Source organism: Balaenoptera borealis (assembly GCF_965194805.1).
Source record: "Balaenoptera borealis genome assembly, chromosome: 20".
NCBI lineage: Eukaryota > Metazoa > Chordata > Mammalia > Artiodactyla > Balaenopteridae > Balaenoptera > Balaenoptera borealis.
This window is the reverse complement of record NC_138879.1, coordinates 8,409,905-8,426,283: the sequence shown is the minus strand read 5'-3', so window position 1 is coordinate 8,426,283 and position 16,379 is coordinate 8,409,905. Positions and strand designations below refer to the sequence as shown.

At 53.3% G+C, this 16,379-nt stretch overlaps 2 protein-coding genes across 19 annotated transcripts in view; one reads left to right on the top strand and one right to left on the bottom strand.

Annotated features, from left to right (window-relative positions):
* METTL23 (methyltransferase 23, arginine) overlaps window positions 1-16,379 on the bottom strand; it is a 143,845-nt gene that overhangs the window by 22,432 nt on the left and 105,034 nt on the right. For 3 of the 15 annotated variants that reach the window (XR_014238264.1, XR_014238267.1, XR_014238268.1), the window contains one exon: window positions 561-5,460. The exons of 8 other annotated variants lie outside the window; for them this stretch is intronic. The gene's annotated coding sequence lies outside the window, so the exon portion shown is untranslated. Of the gene's footprint in view, window positions 1-560; window positions 8,674-16,379 lie in introns of those variants that run through there. 4 more of the 15 variants (XR_014238263.1, XR_014238266.1, XR_014238247.1 and 1 more) reach the window with 3 other exon arrangements.
* Window positions 1-16,379, top strand: part of MXRA7 (matrix remodeling associated 7) — a 30,271-nt gene that overhangs the window by 3,973 nt on the left and 9,919 nt on the right. For 3 of the 4 annotated variants that reach the window (XM_082371253.1, XM_082371255.1, XM_082371256.1), the window contains exon 2: window positions 12,647-12,710. In XM_082371253.1, coding sequence (XP_082227379.1) covers window positions 12,647-12,710 — 64 coding nt within the window. Of the gene's footprint in view, window positions 1-12,646; window positions 12,711-13,022; window positions 13,794-16,379 lie in introns of those variants that run through there. The other variant, XM_082371254.1, reaches the window with a different exon arrangement.

Genomic DNA, 16,379 nt, shown 5'->3' with positions numbered 1-16,379 from the left:
TGGTGAATCTAGGTGAAAAGGCGTATGAGTGTTCATTGTATTATTCTGTCAACTTCTCTGTAGGTTTGGAATTTTCCAACATACAATGTCAGGAAAAAGGAACCCAGTGGGGAGTTTCTCAGGAAGCGGCTTGGTTTTTCGGGCACTCTAGGGGTGCTGGTCTAATTGAGCTGCACAGCCTCCTCTGTCTGTCTGCAGCTGGGCCCTGGTTCACCTTATCTGAAGTTATCTTGCTGTTAGGTCCATCTTGTCACCAGCCTTGTCACCGCAGGCCTGCCCCCCGGGAGCTGCAGAGCCCCTAGCCCTCCCAGAATGATCAAGAAGCAGGTAAATCCCATCCCCCATCGTCTGTCCTGAGCTTCATTTATTTTTTTTTCTTTATTGTATTTTATTTTCATTTTTTCTTTTTCGTGTCCTGACCTTCGTGATGTCAGCATGACTCCACTTCTCTGTTCTCTTAACAGAAGCCAGTTTAGCGGAGGCTAACAGATATCTGACAGTTGTTCACACCACTTTTAGTCCGCTCGGGCTGCTATAACAAAGTACCGTAGATTGACTGGTTGAAACAACAGACATTTATTTCTCCCAATTCTGGAGGCTGAGAGTCCAAGATCAAGGTACTGGCAGATTCGGTTCCTGGTGAGAACCCACTTCCCAGGCAGCTGACAGCTGCCTTTTTGCTGTGTCCTCACACAGCACAGAGGACACTCTGGTGTCTTGCTCTTCTTATAAGGGCCCTAACCTCATCACGGGGGCCCCCACTGTCATGACCTCATTAAACCTAATTGCCTCCCCTAGGTCCCACCTCCAAGTACCATCACATTGGGGGTTCAGCATATGAATTCTGGGGGATACAAGCAGTCTGTATCAGATCTAGTGATTTTCTGGGGGGGGGGTGGGAAACAGAAATAATCCAAATGTCCATAAATTAGGACATTTGATTAGTAAGCAAATTGGTAGAAATAAGTAAGGAAAAAAGCTGAACACAAAACAGGAATAATGTCTTCACAATCATCACAATGATGTACATCAACTAAACAAGATGACGCAGAGGGCTGTAAGCAGAGTTCAACGTTTAGAACTGCAAGAGGGTATGTTTTGTGAAGTTCTTTAAGCTCATAAGTTTTTTTCATATGAGAAAGAAGTTGGGGCTTTCCTAATAGCTAAATTTTGTTCATTCTTTCAGAGACAGAGTCTTGTTTGCACATAGAAAACGTAGCTGTCAGAATTTTTCTACTTAGTGGGAAGACGTAAACTCCTAAAGAACATACCTTAAGAAGAAAGCTGTCTGCCTTCAGAGAGTTAGAAATAAAACATTGAGCGTGTTCACTTTTAGACAGTTTCTTTTTTGTAGTCTTTTCCTTCCCAGACCATCGGGCCAAACCACAGCGTGGGAGGGCTGAGACCAACTTAGACCCTTGGTGGACGTTCTTTTTGAGAAATGCCAAGTCCCTGGTAGCCAGAGCATTTCTGGAACAACCTGAGTCTGACCGCACTCGGTTAAGGACAGATAAATGGAAGAGGGGTCCAGAAACCTCCTCCTATCAGGCCCTGATGCACAGACAGAGCTGTTGGCTGCCATTCTGATTGCCTGCTGCCTGATCAGAACCAAAACAGGAAGCCTGGGATGCTAATAGCAATCATTCCTTCTCTCTTGCCAGGGAGGTGGGCGCATCCGTCACTTTCTCCTGGCCAAGGTGGCTAAAGAATAGCTAATGAGATTAAATAGCCTGAAGGAAGCCCAGTGCAAGAATTCATGGAACTTGCTTATCTAATATTTTTGCCTCTGAATAGCCTTAGGACTTGGGGAAGTCACTTAACCTTGTAGACTTCCCATCTACAAAATGAGGGGGTTGAACTAAAATGATGTCTGATACCCTCTGTGACAATCTGGGGTTGTTTGCTTTCTAGTCATCAGCTCTTGTTGCATGGCCTGGGTAGAGTGTGTGTGCGCGCATGCTCGTGTTTTTTTTGGTTTTTTTCTTTGTGTGTTTGTTTTGGCTGCGTTGGCTCTTCATTGCTGCGCACAGGCTTTCTCTAGTTCTGGCGAGCAGGGGCTACTCTTCATTGCGGTGCACGGGCTTATCATTGCGGTGGCTTCTCTCGTTGCGGAGCACGGGCTCTAGGCTTGTGGGCTTCAGTAGTTGTGGCACGCGGGCTCAGTAGTTGTGGCTCGTGGGCCCTAGAGTGCAGGCTCGGTAGTTGTGGCACATGGGCTTAGTTGCTCCGCGGCATGTAGGATCTTCCCGGACCAGGGATAGAACCTGTGTCCCCTGCACTGGCAGGCGGATTCTTAACCACTGTGCTGCCAGGAAAGTCCATGCTCGTGTTTAATATTTTCCAGTTAGAAATCCTTGCAGACATTGCTAACCCTCTGGACAGTCTGGTTGAGACAACCCTGGGCTTGGTCTCAGCAAGGGCCTAATTCTGTGACCTTGGTTTTAATACTCTTTCTCCCAGCCAAATTCTTCCTTGCTGAAGGCTCAGAGTCCGAGATCAACCTCAAGACAAGAAAATACCTCTGGCCCAGTGGCCTCCTATGAAGATCAGTAAACCTACTCCAGGGTCAGACCATTCTTTGTCTTTATTCCTCATGATCTAAAACTGGTTTCCCTTCCTTGGGTGGAGGCCTCCTCAAGAGATCTTAAATGCTGGCCACCTACATTCTGTTGTTGCCCTTGGAGTTAGTCATGGTCAAAATTCTTCAGCTTGGCTTTCCCCAACACAATGATTTCACTTCTTCTGACTCTCTCAGATCTGATTTGGTCAGTCCTTTAGTTTTCTTCCCTGTCCTTGACCTTCTCTATTAATCCCGAAATGTAGAGACTAGAATTCAACCTAATACTCACTGATTGAGGGTCTGGTAGATGCCTGATTGCTGCTTCAGGGTATTTTTTTTAATGAAGCTTTTGATGTCCTAAATCCGATTTATAGGAACAGTGCCAAAAACTGTTAATCTGATAGGATTGAATCTGGCAGGCTGATGCCTGAGCCAGACAGAGTGAGTTTGGGGCTTGTGAATGTGCCCTGGTTGGGATCTGAGGTCAGAGTCTGGGATGGTCCCTTTGGTCTGGATGTTTGGATACACTGCCCTACAGACTGGCTCCTCATGCCCTGGGGCAGTGTGCAGCTCCTAAATCTCTCTCTCTTTCTCCCTCTCCCCACAACCCTGCCCCTTGAGTCAGCGGCTTAGCAGATACTCTCCTTTGCTCTTTGCTAGAAAAGCTCCTGCCCATGATGTCAAGTGGAGCACTTACATCAGGGCCTGGACCACCACCGCCATCTCCCGGAATACACTGGCCACGATCGGCCTCCTGGTCTATGGCTGATGGTGCCCAAATGTATATACCCAGCCCAGCACCGTCCCAGCTGCCTCCCGGACACCTCCCCTCCGTTGTCTAATGAGCACCACAGACAGTCATGTCTGATAAGGGTGCCTCGTTTCTGTCCCTCTGGCATGCCCTGCACCTCTGCCCCAGGCCCAGTGATCTTCATCCCATGGAGAGTTCTAGCACCACTCCCGCAGCTGCTCAGACCAAGAGCCCACGTGTCTTCCTGGCTTTTTCTTTTCCCTCTCCCGCCCACCCGCCGTCACTCCATCAGCCCGTCCTGTCACCCGTGTCTCCAGAAGGCCTCCTGCCTGCTGCCACGTCTGCCCATCTTTCTGGCCACCGCTCCAGCCCAGGGCTCAGCCGGCTGTTCAGTAACCTCCCAAGCGGTCTCCCTGCCTCCAGTGCGTACCCCACCCAAGCCCCACCCCGCAACCAGCGTGCTCTCTGTTAACATAGAAGCCTCATCTCCTGTTCTCCTGCTTACAGCCCCCAGTGCCTTCCATCGCTCACAGAATAAATTCCGGGCTCTTACCAGGGCCCCTGAGGCCCAGCAGGACCCTGGGCCTGCCCCTCTGCCTCTTCTCCCAGCTGCCCCGCCCCCTCCGCTCAGTGCCCCCCCCCCCCACGCCAGGCCTGGCGCTGCCCCTCCCTTGCCTGGCAGACTCTTCCCCAGCCTAGATCTTCACAGATTGCTCCTCCTCCCCTTTCAAGTCTCTGTGTCCTTGGCCACCTTGGCGGATATAAATTCCCCCCAGTACATCGTCCCATCCGGCTGGCTTCCTTCTCAGCACTCAGTACGGGCTGAGATCATCTTTTATTTTAGCCTGCATTGTCTGCCGCAGTGGAATGTCAGCACATGAGAACAGGGTCCTTGCGTGCCACGTTCATGGCCACGTCCCCAGCTCCTACAACAGGCCCAGCGGACAAGCGGCACCCAAAAAGAGCTTGCTGAATGAATAAGCTGCAATGACAGCAAAAAGGAAAGAAAACTCTGTTGGTTCCTGCCGAAAGGCAGGTGCTGCCTCCTCGTAGGACTGCCCTGGGCAGCAGGAGTCTTATTTCTGTTCGCGCCCAGGCCTCTAGCCCAGGGCCTTGCTGCAAGTGCATCCCTGGAACTGTGTATTAAGCCCCGGAGAGGCAGACGGCTCTGTAAGGTAGTGATCTCTCCAATGCGAGACGTGTGCAAACAGACTGGATAACTAGCAGTTCATCAAAGGTTTTATCAACTGGAGTTTTGTACTGGGTAGAAGCCATGTTAGATCAGTGGCTTTCTAACATTTTTTAATGCCCCGGATACCTTTTTCCCTCTTTAATCTTATAGGGGAGGAAGCCCAGTGCACAGGGGAAAAGCGGAACTGCTCTGGGTGAGGGTCTCCGCCCCTCCGCCCCTCCCCCTCCTCCTCACAGTGGTCCCCGCAGCCCCTCCACTCGGCTCCAGGGCTCTGCCGACCGCGGGTAGAATAATAACATGAGCTCAAGACTGTCCAGGTCAGATCCTGTGATCTCAGAGGACCCCATCCAGACAGAGGAAGGAGAGGGGCTCAGGGGTGAACAGCCAAGGACAGATCCTGTGCCCGAGGCTGTGGTCCCAAGGATGACCCTACGTTCCAGCCCGCCCCCGCACCCCATGGCACGCGTGGTGGGTGGGAGAGGACGGCGCTTGCCAGTAAGCCCTTAGAGACTGACCTCCCTGAGTCTGGAAGCAGGAGAGCTTCGAAAGCCAGGGGTTGTTTGGATTGAACATGGCAACCGTCATTATGGGGCTTTGGCAGGAAGAGCGTCATGAAGTCAGCGTTTTAAGCTGTCCTCAGAGCAGATGATTGGCGGAGAGTGGAGTCGAGGACACCGTGCCTGTGAGGGCACTGAGTGATTGAGACAGGAGTGGGGAGAACGAGGGGGCGGATCCCAGGCGGCTCTCAAAGGCGGGCAGAGTCCAGCAGTCGGAATAGAAAGGAAACAGCAGGAAATTCCCTGGTGGTCCAGTGGTTAGGACGCCACACTTCCACTGCAGCGAGCTCGGGTTCAGTCCTTGGTCAGGGACCTTAGATCCCGCATGCCGTGTGGCATGGACAAAAGAAAAAAAAAAATCAACATTCCCACGCCGTGATAGAGTGTCAAGACGCTGTGACTGCAGGGATAAAATGGACACGTTGAGGGGGCCAGTTTGGGAAAAGAAGACTTCAGTTTCTTGTCACAGGGGACGTGCCTTGTCCAGCTGCACGTGTGGGTTTAGAGAGCTGGCCTGAGCGGCCTCAGCCTGGAGCGAGGGTGGCTGAGTTGTTTTGATGGTGCGGGCGGAGAGAGCGGCCTGGTCGTGACCTCCGCTGGCCCGTCCTCCCCACCCAGAGCCGGCGCCCCGGGGACTGGCGCCGGCTCTGCTCGCCCCACAGCCGACGTTCCCCTCTGAATGCGGAGGATGAACGGCCTGACTGCCTGATGGAATCCTTCTGGAAGGAGTGCCAGCCATGTCCCGCCCGCTCCCGCCTGAGTGGGAGCCTGGAGGCAGCCCTTGCGCCAGGAAACCCTCTCCGGAGAAGGAGGGGTCAGTTGGCCCGACCCAGGCTGCGGGGCTGCGGCAGCCTGGGTCGGCGCACGGGGAATGCTGCGGCCCCCGGAGAGCTTCCTGTTATCTCTGTCGTTGCCTCCTACGGGGGGAGGGAGGGACAGGCCGGCCTCCCCCTCTGCCTGCCTGGTGGAGCCGTGATCCTCCCTGTCTAAAACCAGTCCGGACTAACTGGGGGGCAGGGGAGTTGGTGCAGCTACAGCAGAAGGCAGCTCAGGTGGCTGGTCACAGGGTCCAGCAGACCCTATTTGCAGGACTCCAGGGCAGGCCCATCTCCTTAGGCAGACAGACAGACAGACAGACAGACAGAGAGCTGTCTCTCTGCCTCTATCTCCCCCCATCTCTGCTCTACTTCAGCCTGTGTATCGGGCCTGGATCAGCCAGGGCAGCCATAAGTGGCGACGCGCTGCCTGTCAGCTATGCATGTGGCCCCTGGGGCCTCTGAGAAGCCTCTTTCCAAGCCCCTGTGCGCCCTACCAGCCCCCTCCCATCCCCTCCGCCACCCATCCCCTCTTGGCCTCTGGGGGACTCCGGTCTTGGGCTCCTGGCCTTGGAGAGGCTGTCAGGAGGCCCTCCCTCCACCTGCCTCCATTGGTGGAAAAGCTGAATTAGAAAAGTAGCCCAGAACATGTGAAGTTAGAACTAGTCTCTAACCTGCTGAGACGCTGGTCACTGAGCTGACCGGGGCGGGGTCTCCATCCCGGGCCTGCTCTGGGGACCAGCCAGGATGACACCAGCTGTCAGTCTCAGAGGGTGTCACCAATTCACAGTTCTCATTACATTGATTTACTTTCATTAGCACTTGGGGTATTCGTCTGCTCGGGCTGCCATAACAAAGTACCACAGACTGGGTGGCTTAAACAACAGAAATGTATCTTCTCCAGAACTGTGAGGTCAAGGTGTCGGGGGTCTGGTCTCTCCTGAGGCCTCTCTCCTTGGTTGCACATGCTGCCTTCTTGCTGGGTCCTCACGTGGTTTTTCCTCTGTGTGCAAGCTTCCCTGCTCTCTCTCCGTGTGTCCACATTTCCTCTTATAAGGACACCAGTCAGATTGGATTAGGACCCACCCTAATAACCTCACTGAACTTACCTCTTTGTAGACCCTCTCTCCAGATACAGTCATAGTCTGGGGGTACTGAGGGTTTGGACCTCAACATATGAATTTGGGGAAGGACACAATGCAGCCCTTAAGGCATGGGTACCGTGCAACGTTCTCAGGACCAAGGGCATGGACCAGAAATCAACAGTGGTGACGGCCTCTTGTGAGATCTGCAGCCAGCGCTCTGAGCAGCTGCTGGGTGCATCCTGCCTCCAGGCCTGGTCCTGGCCGAGCTGTGGGGCACGGCTGCCCCACTGGCCACAGGAGAGCAAGCCCCAGAGTGGGACTCAGACCCTGAGAGCCCTGAGGGGTCGCCTTGGGCCTTTGAGACTCATTCAGCAAAGACAGAGCTGAGGGCCCAATTCCTTTAGCCTCTCGGGGGTTCAGGCCCTTACATCTCTCAGCTGCGCTTTGAACACCCCCCTCACCTGTGCTTTGAACCTTCCTGCCTCCTGTCTTGCCAGTGCATCCCCACATACTCTCCCAAATGCAGCTCTCGTCCTGTTTCTCCCCACTTTGAAGCTTCCGGTCGCTCCTCAGTGCCTTGTCCTGTGTAAGTTCTCTAGTCCGGGCCCTGCATGCCTGGCCAGCTCTTCTCAGACCCAGCTCAGGATTCTCGTCCCTTCCAAGGCCTCCCCTGCGCCCCTCAGGCTCAGCTGAGCTCCCCTCCTTAGGGCCCCCCACCATCGTGTTGCCTGAATGCATAAGGTATGTACCTGCCAAAGCAGAACTTAAAGATGGGATGTGTTGCGAGCAGGTACGCAGGTAAAATCCTTTATCTTTTGGCCGCACTGTGCAGCTTGCGGGATCTTAGTTCCCCAACCAGGGATGGAACCTGGGCCCCAGCAGTGAGAGCGCCAAGTCCTAACCACTGGACCGCCAGGGAGTTCCCAGTAAAGTCCTTACGGACTGCTCTTCCAGACAAAGGCTTCGACAGAGCGGTTCCAGCATTTTGCACACGGTCTCCCTTCATTCTTTTCCTTTGCTGTCGTGCACGCAGCTCACCATCTTGAAGCAGAGAGCACTGGACTGAGGCTAAAGAGTCCCAGCCTCCAGAAGGGTTTCCGTCCTTGTCTCAGTCGCTCTTACACACTTTTTATAAAATAAGGGCAAAATGCAATAAAGAGCGATTTTTTTACTTTTTTTTTTTTTTTTAAATAATGGAAGGCTTTCCATTATTATGATGTTGTCTAGAAAACCAGTAAGTAACCCAGATAAATGTGAGGCCTTGGGCACCACCCTGGAGCAGCCCCGCCTCCCCACCCCCACTGCTGTGCAGCTGGTATTTGACAGAGGCAAGAGCCTCCTGGCAGAACGTGAGATGTTCTGGGCTTGCGGAGTGGGATGTGGGTAGACAGTGGCCGTGGTCAGGACTCTGGCTGTCGGTGACAGAAACTGGGCTCAGGTGAGCTTCCGCAGAACCAGGATTTGAGTTGCTCACATACAGGGGAGGCAGGGGTGGAAAGCCAGGGACTCCCCACCCCGGTGACCCTGGGCAGCTCCCGAGCTCCCAGTTCTGGGACCAGAGGTCCCTTGTGCCCAAGCAGAAGTTGGGCCCTGGGTCACATCCGCCTGCCCTGCCCATCGTGGTGTGTGTGGGGGGTGGGGTCTGACTGCCCGACTGGCAGTTACCACGAGGACCACAGGCTTCAAAGGGCATCTTCTGAAAGAAGGGGGTTTCTGTGCAGACAGAAAACAGTAAATGGCCGATTCAGCAATGTTTTCCAAACTTCATGAAGTCTCAAATAAGAAATCTATTTGAATGGCATCCCTGTCTGTAAAGTCACAGAAGTTTTATAAAACGGTATCTACATCAACCACACACACACCACTATTTATCTTTAATTTCATGTTGGGATACAGGGTCGCCCCCAAAGTCTTAGTGTAGTTTTAAGTCTTAATAACTGAAGAAGTGTAAATGCTACAAACCTACAAAATACATCAGTTGAGTATTTACTTATTTAAATTCCTTTTATACTTAGTTTCCTGACATTTGAATGCTGTGTTTTTCATTTTAAGTCTTTGTGAGTGCCGGAGTCTGGACGGACGAGCAGGTAGAGGAGTCCTCTCCTGTGGGCGCCTCAGATACCTGGTCGACCTCCCTTGCGGTCACGTCCAGACTGTCACGTGTGCCTCCAGTGCTCATCCGACCACGAGGCTGGACTCACAAAGGCAGTCCCTTTAGCCACTGACCATCCGCCCGTGAGTCGTTTTCCAAAGTCTGAAAATCAGCTAGAGCCACTAGACGGGGGTGTTATATGGATCTGGGTAAGAAATGTCAACATGTTTAAAAGGTAGATAACTAACCTTTCAAATGTCATTTTTTGGTATGTTGGGAGCATTTGTGCTTCTGAAGTTATTAGATCTTAAAATCACACTAAGGGCTTCCCTGGTGGCACAGTGGTTGGGAATCTGCCTGCCAATGCAGGGGACACGGGTTTGAGCCCTGGTCTGGGAAGATCCCACATGCCGCGGAGCAACTAGGCCCATGAGCCACGACTACTGAGCCTGCGCGTCTGGAGCCTGTGCTCCGCAACAGGAGAGGCCACGACAGTGAGAGGCCCGCGCACCGTGATGAAGAGTGGCCCCCGCTCACCGGAACTGGAGAAAGCCCTCGCACAGAAACGAAGACCCAACACACCCAAAAATAAATAAATAAATAAATTTATTTAAAAAAAAAAAAAAATCACACTAAGACGTTGGCTGCACAATTTTTAAATACTAGTAGCAACCTCTAAATTGCTTTCGTGACCCACCGATGGGTCATAACCAGTTTAAAAAGTACCACACTTCCAAAGTCAAGTGCAGAATCCAAATGTAGACCAGCCTCTCCCCAGGGGGGTGTTGGCAGGTCAACTGATGCCGTGTCCCTTTGGGATAAAGAGGTCTGCCTTGGTTCTTTTTTTTTTTTTTTTTTTTTAATTTAATTAATTTATTTATTTTATTTTTGGCTGTGTTGGGTCTTCGTTTCCGTGCGAGGGCTTTCTCTAGTTGCGGCAAGTGGGGGCCACTCTTCATCGCGGTGCACGGGCCTCTCACTGTTGCGGCCTCTCGTTGCAGAGCACAGGCTCCAGACGCGCAGGCTCAGTAATTGTGGCTCACGGGCCTAGTTGCTCTGTGGCATGTGGGATCTTCCCAGACCAGTGCTTGAACCCGTGTCCCCTGCATTGGCAGGCAGATTCTCAACCACTGCGCCACCAGGGAAGCCCCTGCCTTGGTTCTTGAATTTACCATCCTGGGTGGCAATTATCTGGGTATATGTCTTTCCTACCGGACTGTGAGTTCCTCCACGAAAGGGCTGTGCTTGCTTTCTTGTTGTTTTTCCTTTAGCCTTTGTGTCCCTCGAACATAGTAGGAGAATTGGCCTACTCTCTAGTCTTGGTATTGGGCTTATTTCTGGGCTCCAGCCCTGATTAATCCGTTTTTCTTTCTGTGTTTTTTCTTTCTTTTTTTAAAGAAAAATACATATAGTAGCGCAAAGCTCGCTGTTCAGAGATCCCTGTGTAGCATTTTAAAAATGCAATTCATGCCTATTATTAGAAAATCCAAATTATACTGAAATGTGTAAGATGGAGAGGAAAGGCCGCCCCTAACCAGCTCCTCTCCCCAAAGGCGGTCGCTGTTACCGGTGTCTTGCGTGTCCTTCTAGAAAACGTTTTCTCCGCATTTATGAGCGTATATGTGCACTTCTGTTTTGACATGCACACCAAGAATGTTGCACTCTTCACTCTGTGCTGCTTCTTGCTTCTCCCTTTGGTAATGTATCTCGATGCGCTTTTCACATCTGTACGTTTCGTCGCCTCCTTTATAATTTTTTTAAAAATTTTTTTAATTTTTATTTTTCTGGCTGTGCCGCGCGGCATGTGGGATCTTAGTCCCCTGACCGGGGATTGAACCCGTGCCCCCTGCAGTGGAAGCGTGGAGTCCTAACCACCGGACCGCCAGGGAAGTCCCCAGTCACCTCCTTTTTAAGGCAGTGTTGCACAGTATATGCGTGCACTGTAATATATTTAAGCTGTTAATATTTTGGTGAACATATCGACCAAACTGTTTAACTATAATATACTTAACTGTACTATATTTAACTCCATGGATGAACATTTAGTTGTTCCCAGTTTTGTCTTGTTCTCCCCTGCACCCAGAGTCCTCGTATAAAAACCCGGATAGATGGTTTTCCAGTCCAGAGCAGATCCCTAGAACTGGGTTTGCTGAGTCAAAGGGGTGTCTCCTTGGTCCCCCAAAGAGGCCTGCCTTCCCCTGCAGCCACAAAGACGCTCTGCTGGGCAAAATCCCGGAGGCGTCTGGACACCCGAGCCCCAGGTGCTGGCCAGTACTCAGGGCAGCGTGCCTCACATCAGATGGTGCTGAGCCTGATGTAAACTGCTAAGTGGAGAAGAGCCAGCTCCTGCCTCCGGCCCTGCTCGTCCCGGCGGCATCTTGTGGGGTCCAGCGAGAGAGAAAGTCACAACAAGAGACTCGAGGCCCTTTGGGTTTGCCACTTATGACCGGCTCTTGGGCTTTTGTGCAAACTTTGCCTCCCAGCTTAGCTCTCTCTGATTTGTTGGGGCGCCTGCCTGCCCGGCTTCCTGAGGCTGCAAACTGCTGGACCCCCCGGCCGGGAGCCTGAAGGCCTGGGTTTGGATTGGTCCCCCGCGCTGCCTCGGCCCCCGTGGGGCAGCTCATTCACGTCTGGGCTCCCCTCTCCTGAACCTGCCGGCTCTGCCTTGTCTGCGGCTGGGCTTCCTCGGGCCGCAGGTCCCCTGGCCCTTCAGTCCCTCAGAGCCACAGCACCGGCACCTCCCTGTCATCCTCCAACATTCCTGCAAGTTGAAGTCACTCCTGCCTTCCACCGAGGCCATCCCGGGACATTCCTTCCAGCCTTCTGTTTATTTTGTCCGTGTGCGTGGGAGAGAACCAGGCTGAGGGAGGTGGAGCTCCCATTTTGGGAAAATGGACCCTGAAATGGTCAGGGATGGAAACAATGTTAAAGGAAGCAGAGATGGAGCCTGTGACCACAATCGCAGCTTCTCTGTGACACCCAGCCCAGCCTGGACCCCAGAGAAGCCGCCAGCTTTCCTCTCGTGCCTTTTGTTCTACTCACTACAGCCAGGAGTGGGAGTCGCCAAGTCCACTTATCAAAGTGGCATCCACCACTTGACCAGCACCCACCTGGAAAAGGCAAAGGCACCGAGGTGCAAAGGTCAAAAATTCAGGCACTGACGTCCCTGTTTCCTTTTTTGCTTGTCTGTATGTTTTGGCCGCACCGCATGGCTTGCGGGATCTTAGTTCCCTGACCAGGGCTTGAATCTGAGCCCACGGCAGTGAGAGCACCGAGTCCTAACCACCAGACCACCAGGGAGTTCCCGCTGGTGTCCCTGTTTCCACCTGCTGTTGACCGTGGCCCCCACTCAGGGCAACGCGGGCGCTGTGAGTGGTCAGGCCGGCCCTGGGCGGCCCCTTCCTCTCCCCACGACGTCCTGTCCGCCAGTGCCCCATCTCCCCGAGGCGGTCACCCGCTGCCGGTCCCCAAGCACATCTATCCTAAGAGCAGACCCAGGGGTCAGGTTGCTTTGACCGAGGGGTCAAACCCTGAATGACAGTATCAAAGAGTAAATCAGGTGCCCAGGCGCTGACCCCTCTCCTTGTCTTGCAGGAAGAGGAGCAGGAGCTGGATGGCGTGGAGGGTCCACCCCTGGCAGGGCCTGAGGAAGAAGACGGTGAGTGGGACCCGCACATCACTGCCCGCTGAGGCCAGCCTTATCGTGTCTGGCTGTGGGGGCTAGGCTGTGCCGTGGCCCTTTGGATTCCCCAGCTGAGGATTTGAGTGGCAGGATGCGGGGAGTGGATGGAGGGGGAGAGGATGGAGGAGAGAGGCTGAGAAGCCGTGTCTGGTGCAACCCAGAGGACACTGAGGCTGGAGCCCACTCCTCTCTGACCCCCTGCCTTCCTGGCACCCATCTCCCTGACCACCTACTTTGCTCTTTTGTGTTTTTTTTTTTGGCTGCACTGTGTGGCATGCGGGATCTTAGTTCCCCGACCAGGGATCGAACCCGAATCAGCGCCCCCTGCAGTGGAAGCGCGGAGTCTTAACCACTGGACCACCAGGGAAGTCCGTGCTTTGCTCTTTTGGCCTTTGCTTTTCCATTTATACAATGTGAGTTGTCTCCAAATACAGGTGGCCCATCACTGACCTTCTGTCTCCTGCAGTGCCTCTTAACTCCTTTCTCGTCCCCGATTTGCACATTTCACATTTCTCTCCAAATACCTCGGACCTATTTTATGGAGACTAAAGCCACTTACAGGGCCGCCTCCCAGCGTTCTGCAGGTTAAAGTCCCCCAGAGAGGAAACGTCTGATTCCCAAGCAGCTCTAGCTGACTAGCCAGACCTGCGTGGCCATCAGGTTCCAGGCAGCTAGGGGAAGAGAAGGGGAGTGACCGGGAGCATTGAGCAATTTGGACTTGACCGGGTAGAAGGCAGTGTGTTTGCTCTGGCCACCCACAGGGACCAGCGCCCCAGATAGACAGGACCAGACGCGGTGTGGGGCTTCTGCTGGTTCTGTCATGTTTTATTTCTTTAAAGAAAAAAAAAAAAAGCAGCAGCTGAAGCAAAAATAGCAAAATGTCAACATCTGTCAAATCTACGTGGCAAGTACACGGAGGACTTATTACTTGCTGTACTTTTGTGTACGTTCGAAATATTTTGTGGTTTTTTGAAAAGGGAGTCTGTTGCTGTGATTTTAAGTCAACAGCTGGCAGGAGCCCTGGAAAGAGAAGGTTGCAGGAATGCAGTAACCAGGGCTGGTGTGGGCCAGGCAGGCAGGGCTGGGCTGGGGGGTGGGGGCTGGGGAAGCTTCCCCAGAGGCCCAGCAGGGATGGGCCTTCAGTTTCTATCAATAGAGCCTTAGAGGAAGAGGGAGGGGCAGGAGGATGCAGGGGGGCGGGGGTTGGGTGGGGTGGACATCAGCCCCTTGCCAGGGGCTCTCCCTCTAGCAGTTGATTCTCCAGATCCTCTGCAGGAACCGTGGCCCTGGGGTCTGTCCCTGCCACGTTACTGGATCCCGTTCGTGATGTGGGGACGCACAAGGCAAGCGCCAAGGCTGCTGGAGGCCCCTGCGCCAGGACAAGGGGAGGCTCAGCAGACCCCTCTTCTGAAACACTGTCAGACCCCCTAGACGTGCAGCCCCACATGCAGCCGCATGCAGTGTCTCCGGGCCCTCCGTCCTTATCTCACTGCTACTTCTGGACCTTGCCCATCCCCCAGCCGCCTCCTCCCAGCCCTGACAAGGCGGAGGCAGGAGAGATTTAGTGCCCCAGCTGTCAGAAGAAAATGTGAGAGGCCCCCAGCCCCTCTGCAGTGAGCCGCTCAGTGTCCGCTAAGGTGCCTTCCCTAAGCCGCTGGGTGGATTCAGAAGACTGCAAGAGGAAGTCCCCCCTCCCAGGGGGCTCTCACGTTGAACCCTCCTGATCTAGCAAAATTGGAGGCTGCTGTGTATCCCTCGTCACACCATATGTGATTAAGTGAAAGCCTTTTCAAGTGGTTTGTTCTCTCTGGCTCGAAGCAGCATAATCAGACCAGCCCCACAGATTGAAACCTTGAGTAGTACCCAGCTGGCAGCATTTTTTATGTTTTATTTTTCTAAAACATAGCAACACAATGACCTTGAAGTCGAAGTTAATCCGTCTTCTTTGTCCGTTGCCTCTCTCTGAGGTCCAGAAGCCAGCATGGTTGCGAGCTCACTCTGAGACCAGCTCCGTGTGATTCTGCCCCATGGCAGGTTCTTTCCTGACAACCAAAGACCCAGGCCCCTCAAACGGTGGCCCCAGATTACTCAGCATAGCTCCCAGATGCCCGGACACCGCAGTCCGAGCCCTGAGCCTTCAGAAGCTCCTGATGCTGCGGGCCCTTTGCTCATCAGCCTGAGCTGAGCTCAGCCTGGAGGGAAGAGAAGCTGATGGGAGCGGGGTCTCCGGGGCGGGGGGTCGGGGGGAGTCATCCTGTCTGTGCTGAGCCCCAGCCCCAGCTCACCAGGAGGAAGAACCAAGGCCTCCCCTGGCAGCCTGGCTTCTCACCCCGTGTCCTCCTTTCCCCTTGCTTCCTGGCCCCCCCCCCCCCCCGCCTCACTGGCTTCCTTGCTTTGCTGGATCTGTCTTCCCAGACCTGCAGCATCACCTGTAAAGCCCTTCCTGACACCACCACCCCCCCACCGCAAACTTCCAAGCAGCCCCCTCCCTGCCTCTCTCTCCCCTCCTGCTGTCCTTTTCTGAAGAGCTCTCAGGACCTACTGCAAACTCTGTATTTTATTTTATTTTACTTGTTTATTTATTATATAAGATTTTTTAATGTGGACCTTTTTTAAGTCTTTTTTTGGCCGCGAGGCATGTGGGATCTTAGCTCCCCGACCAGGGATCAAACCTGCACCCCCTGCAATGGAAGGCGAAGTCTTGACCGCTGGGCCGCCAGGGAAGTCCCAGACTCTGTATTTTCATTGCTCATCTTTGCTTGCTGTATGTTCTCTTCGCTGCTAAGTCCCCAGCACCGAGCAAAGTGCTCACTGAGTATTTGCTGAATGAATGAAGAGCGAGTTAATCCTGGTACAAACATGCTAACTGCTTCCTAAGGCAAGGGCTCAGCCCTGGCGGCCAGATTCTCCTGTAAAGTCAGGCTGTGGTGAGAGCAAACACCACCTCAGCTACAATGCCTGGGTTCTGAATTTGCATCCAGAACCTTCTTTTAGCCCAGAGAGAACTCGAATCTCAGAGGCTGCAGCCTTTTCCTCCCTGGAGCCCACATCAGCCTGTCTGATCACTCGGGACAGCTGCCAGCTGGAGGAGTTCCGGGTGGCCCCAGGGCAGGATGTGGGGGTGTTTGAGATCCCTGACACTGGAGTGACATAGAACAGAAGTGAAAAAGAATACATCCGTGTGGGAGGGTGATTTGCTGGTCTTGCGTTTCCCATACTCAATTCTTTATACATTAACCGAAATTAGATAAGACAAGCACTGAGCCTCTATCCCCAAGGCTGACCGGAGGCCATCTACCCTCCACATGCTGGGCTGAAGGACCACATAAGGGCATTGCTTCCTAAGGGAACTCTCTCCACCTGGACACTCAGCCAGGGGAATGCTCTAGAGCTCTTTCCTCTTCTGCCCTTGCAGCCTTCACCTGTACATGCTGCCTCCTCTGGCCTGGCTTCCCTCCATGTCACACATCCCTGTTTTCCTCTGTCCACACCCCCTGGTGTGCCTTCTTCAGGCTTCTAGAGCTGCCCTTTCATTTGTTCCAAAGCAGCTACGGGGTCTGCTCTGGGACTGGCAAACCTGAGTACACCCGTTCAGCAATAAGTACTGGAGTTTTTTGGTTTGGTTTTTTCAGTTTTTTGGTTTTT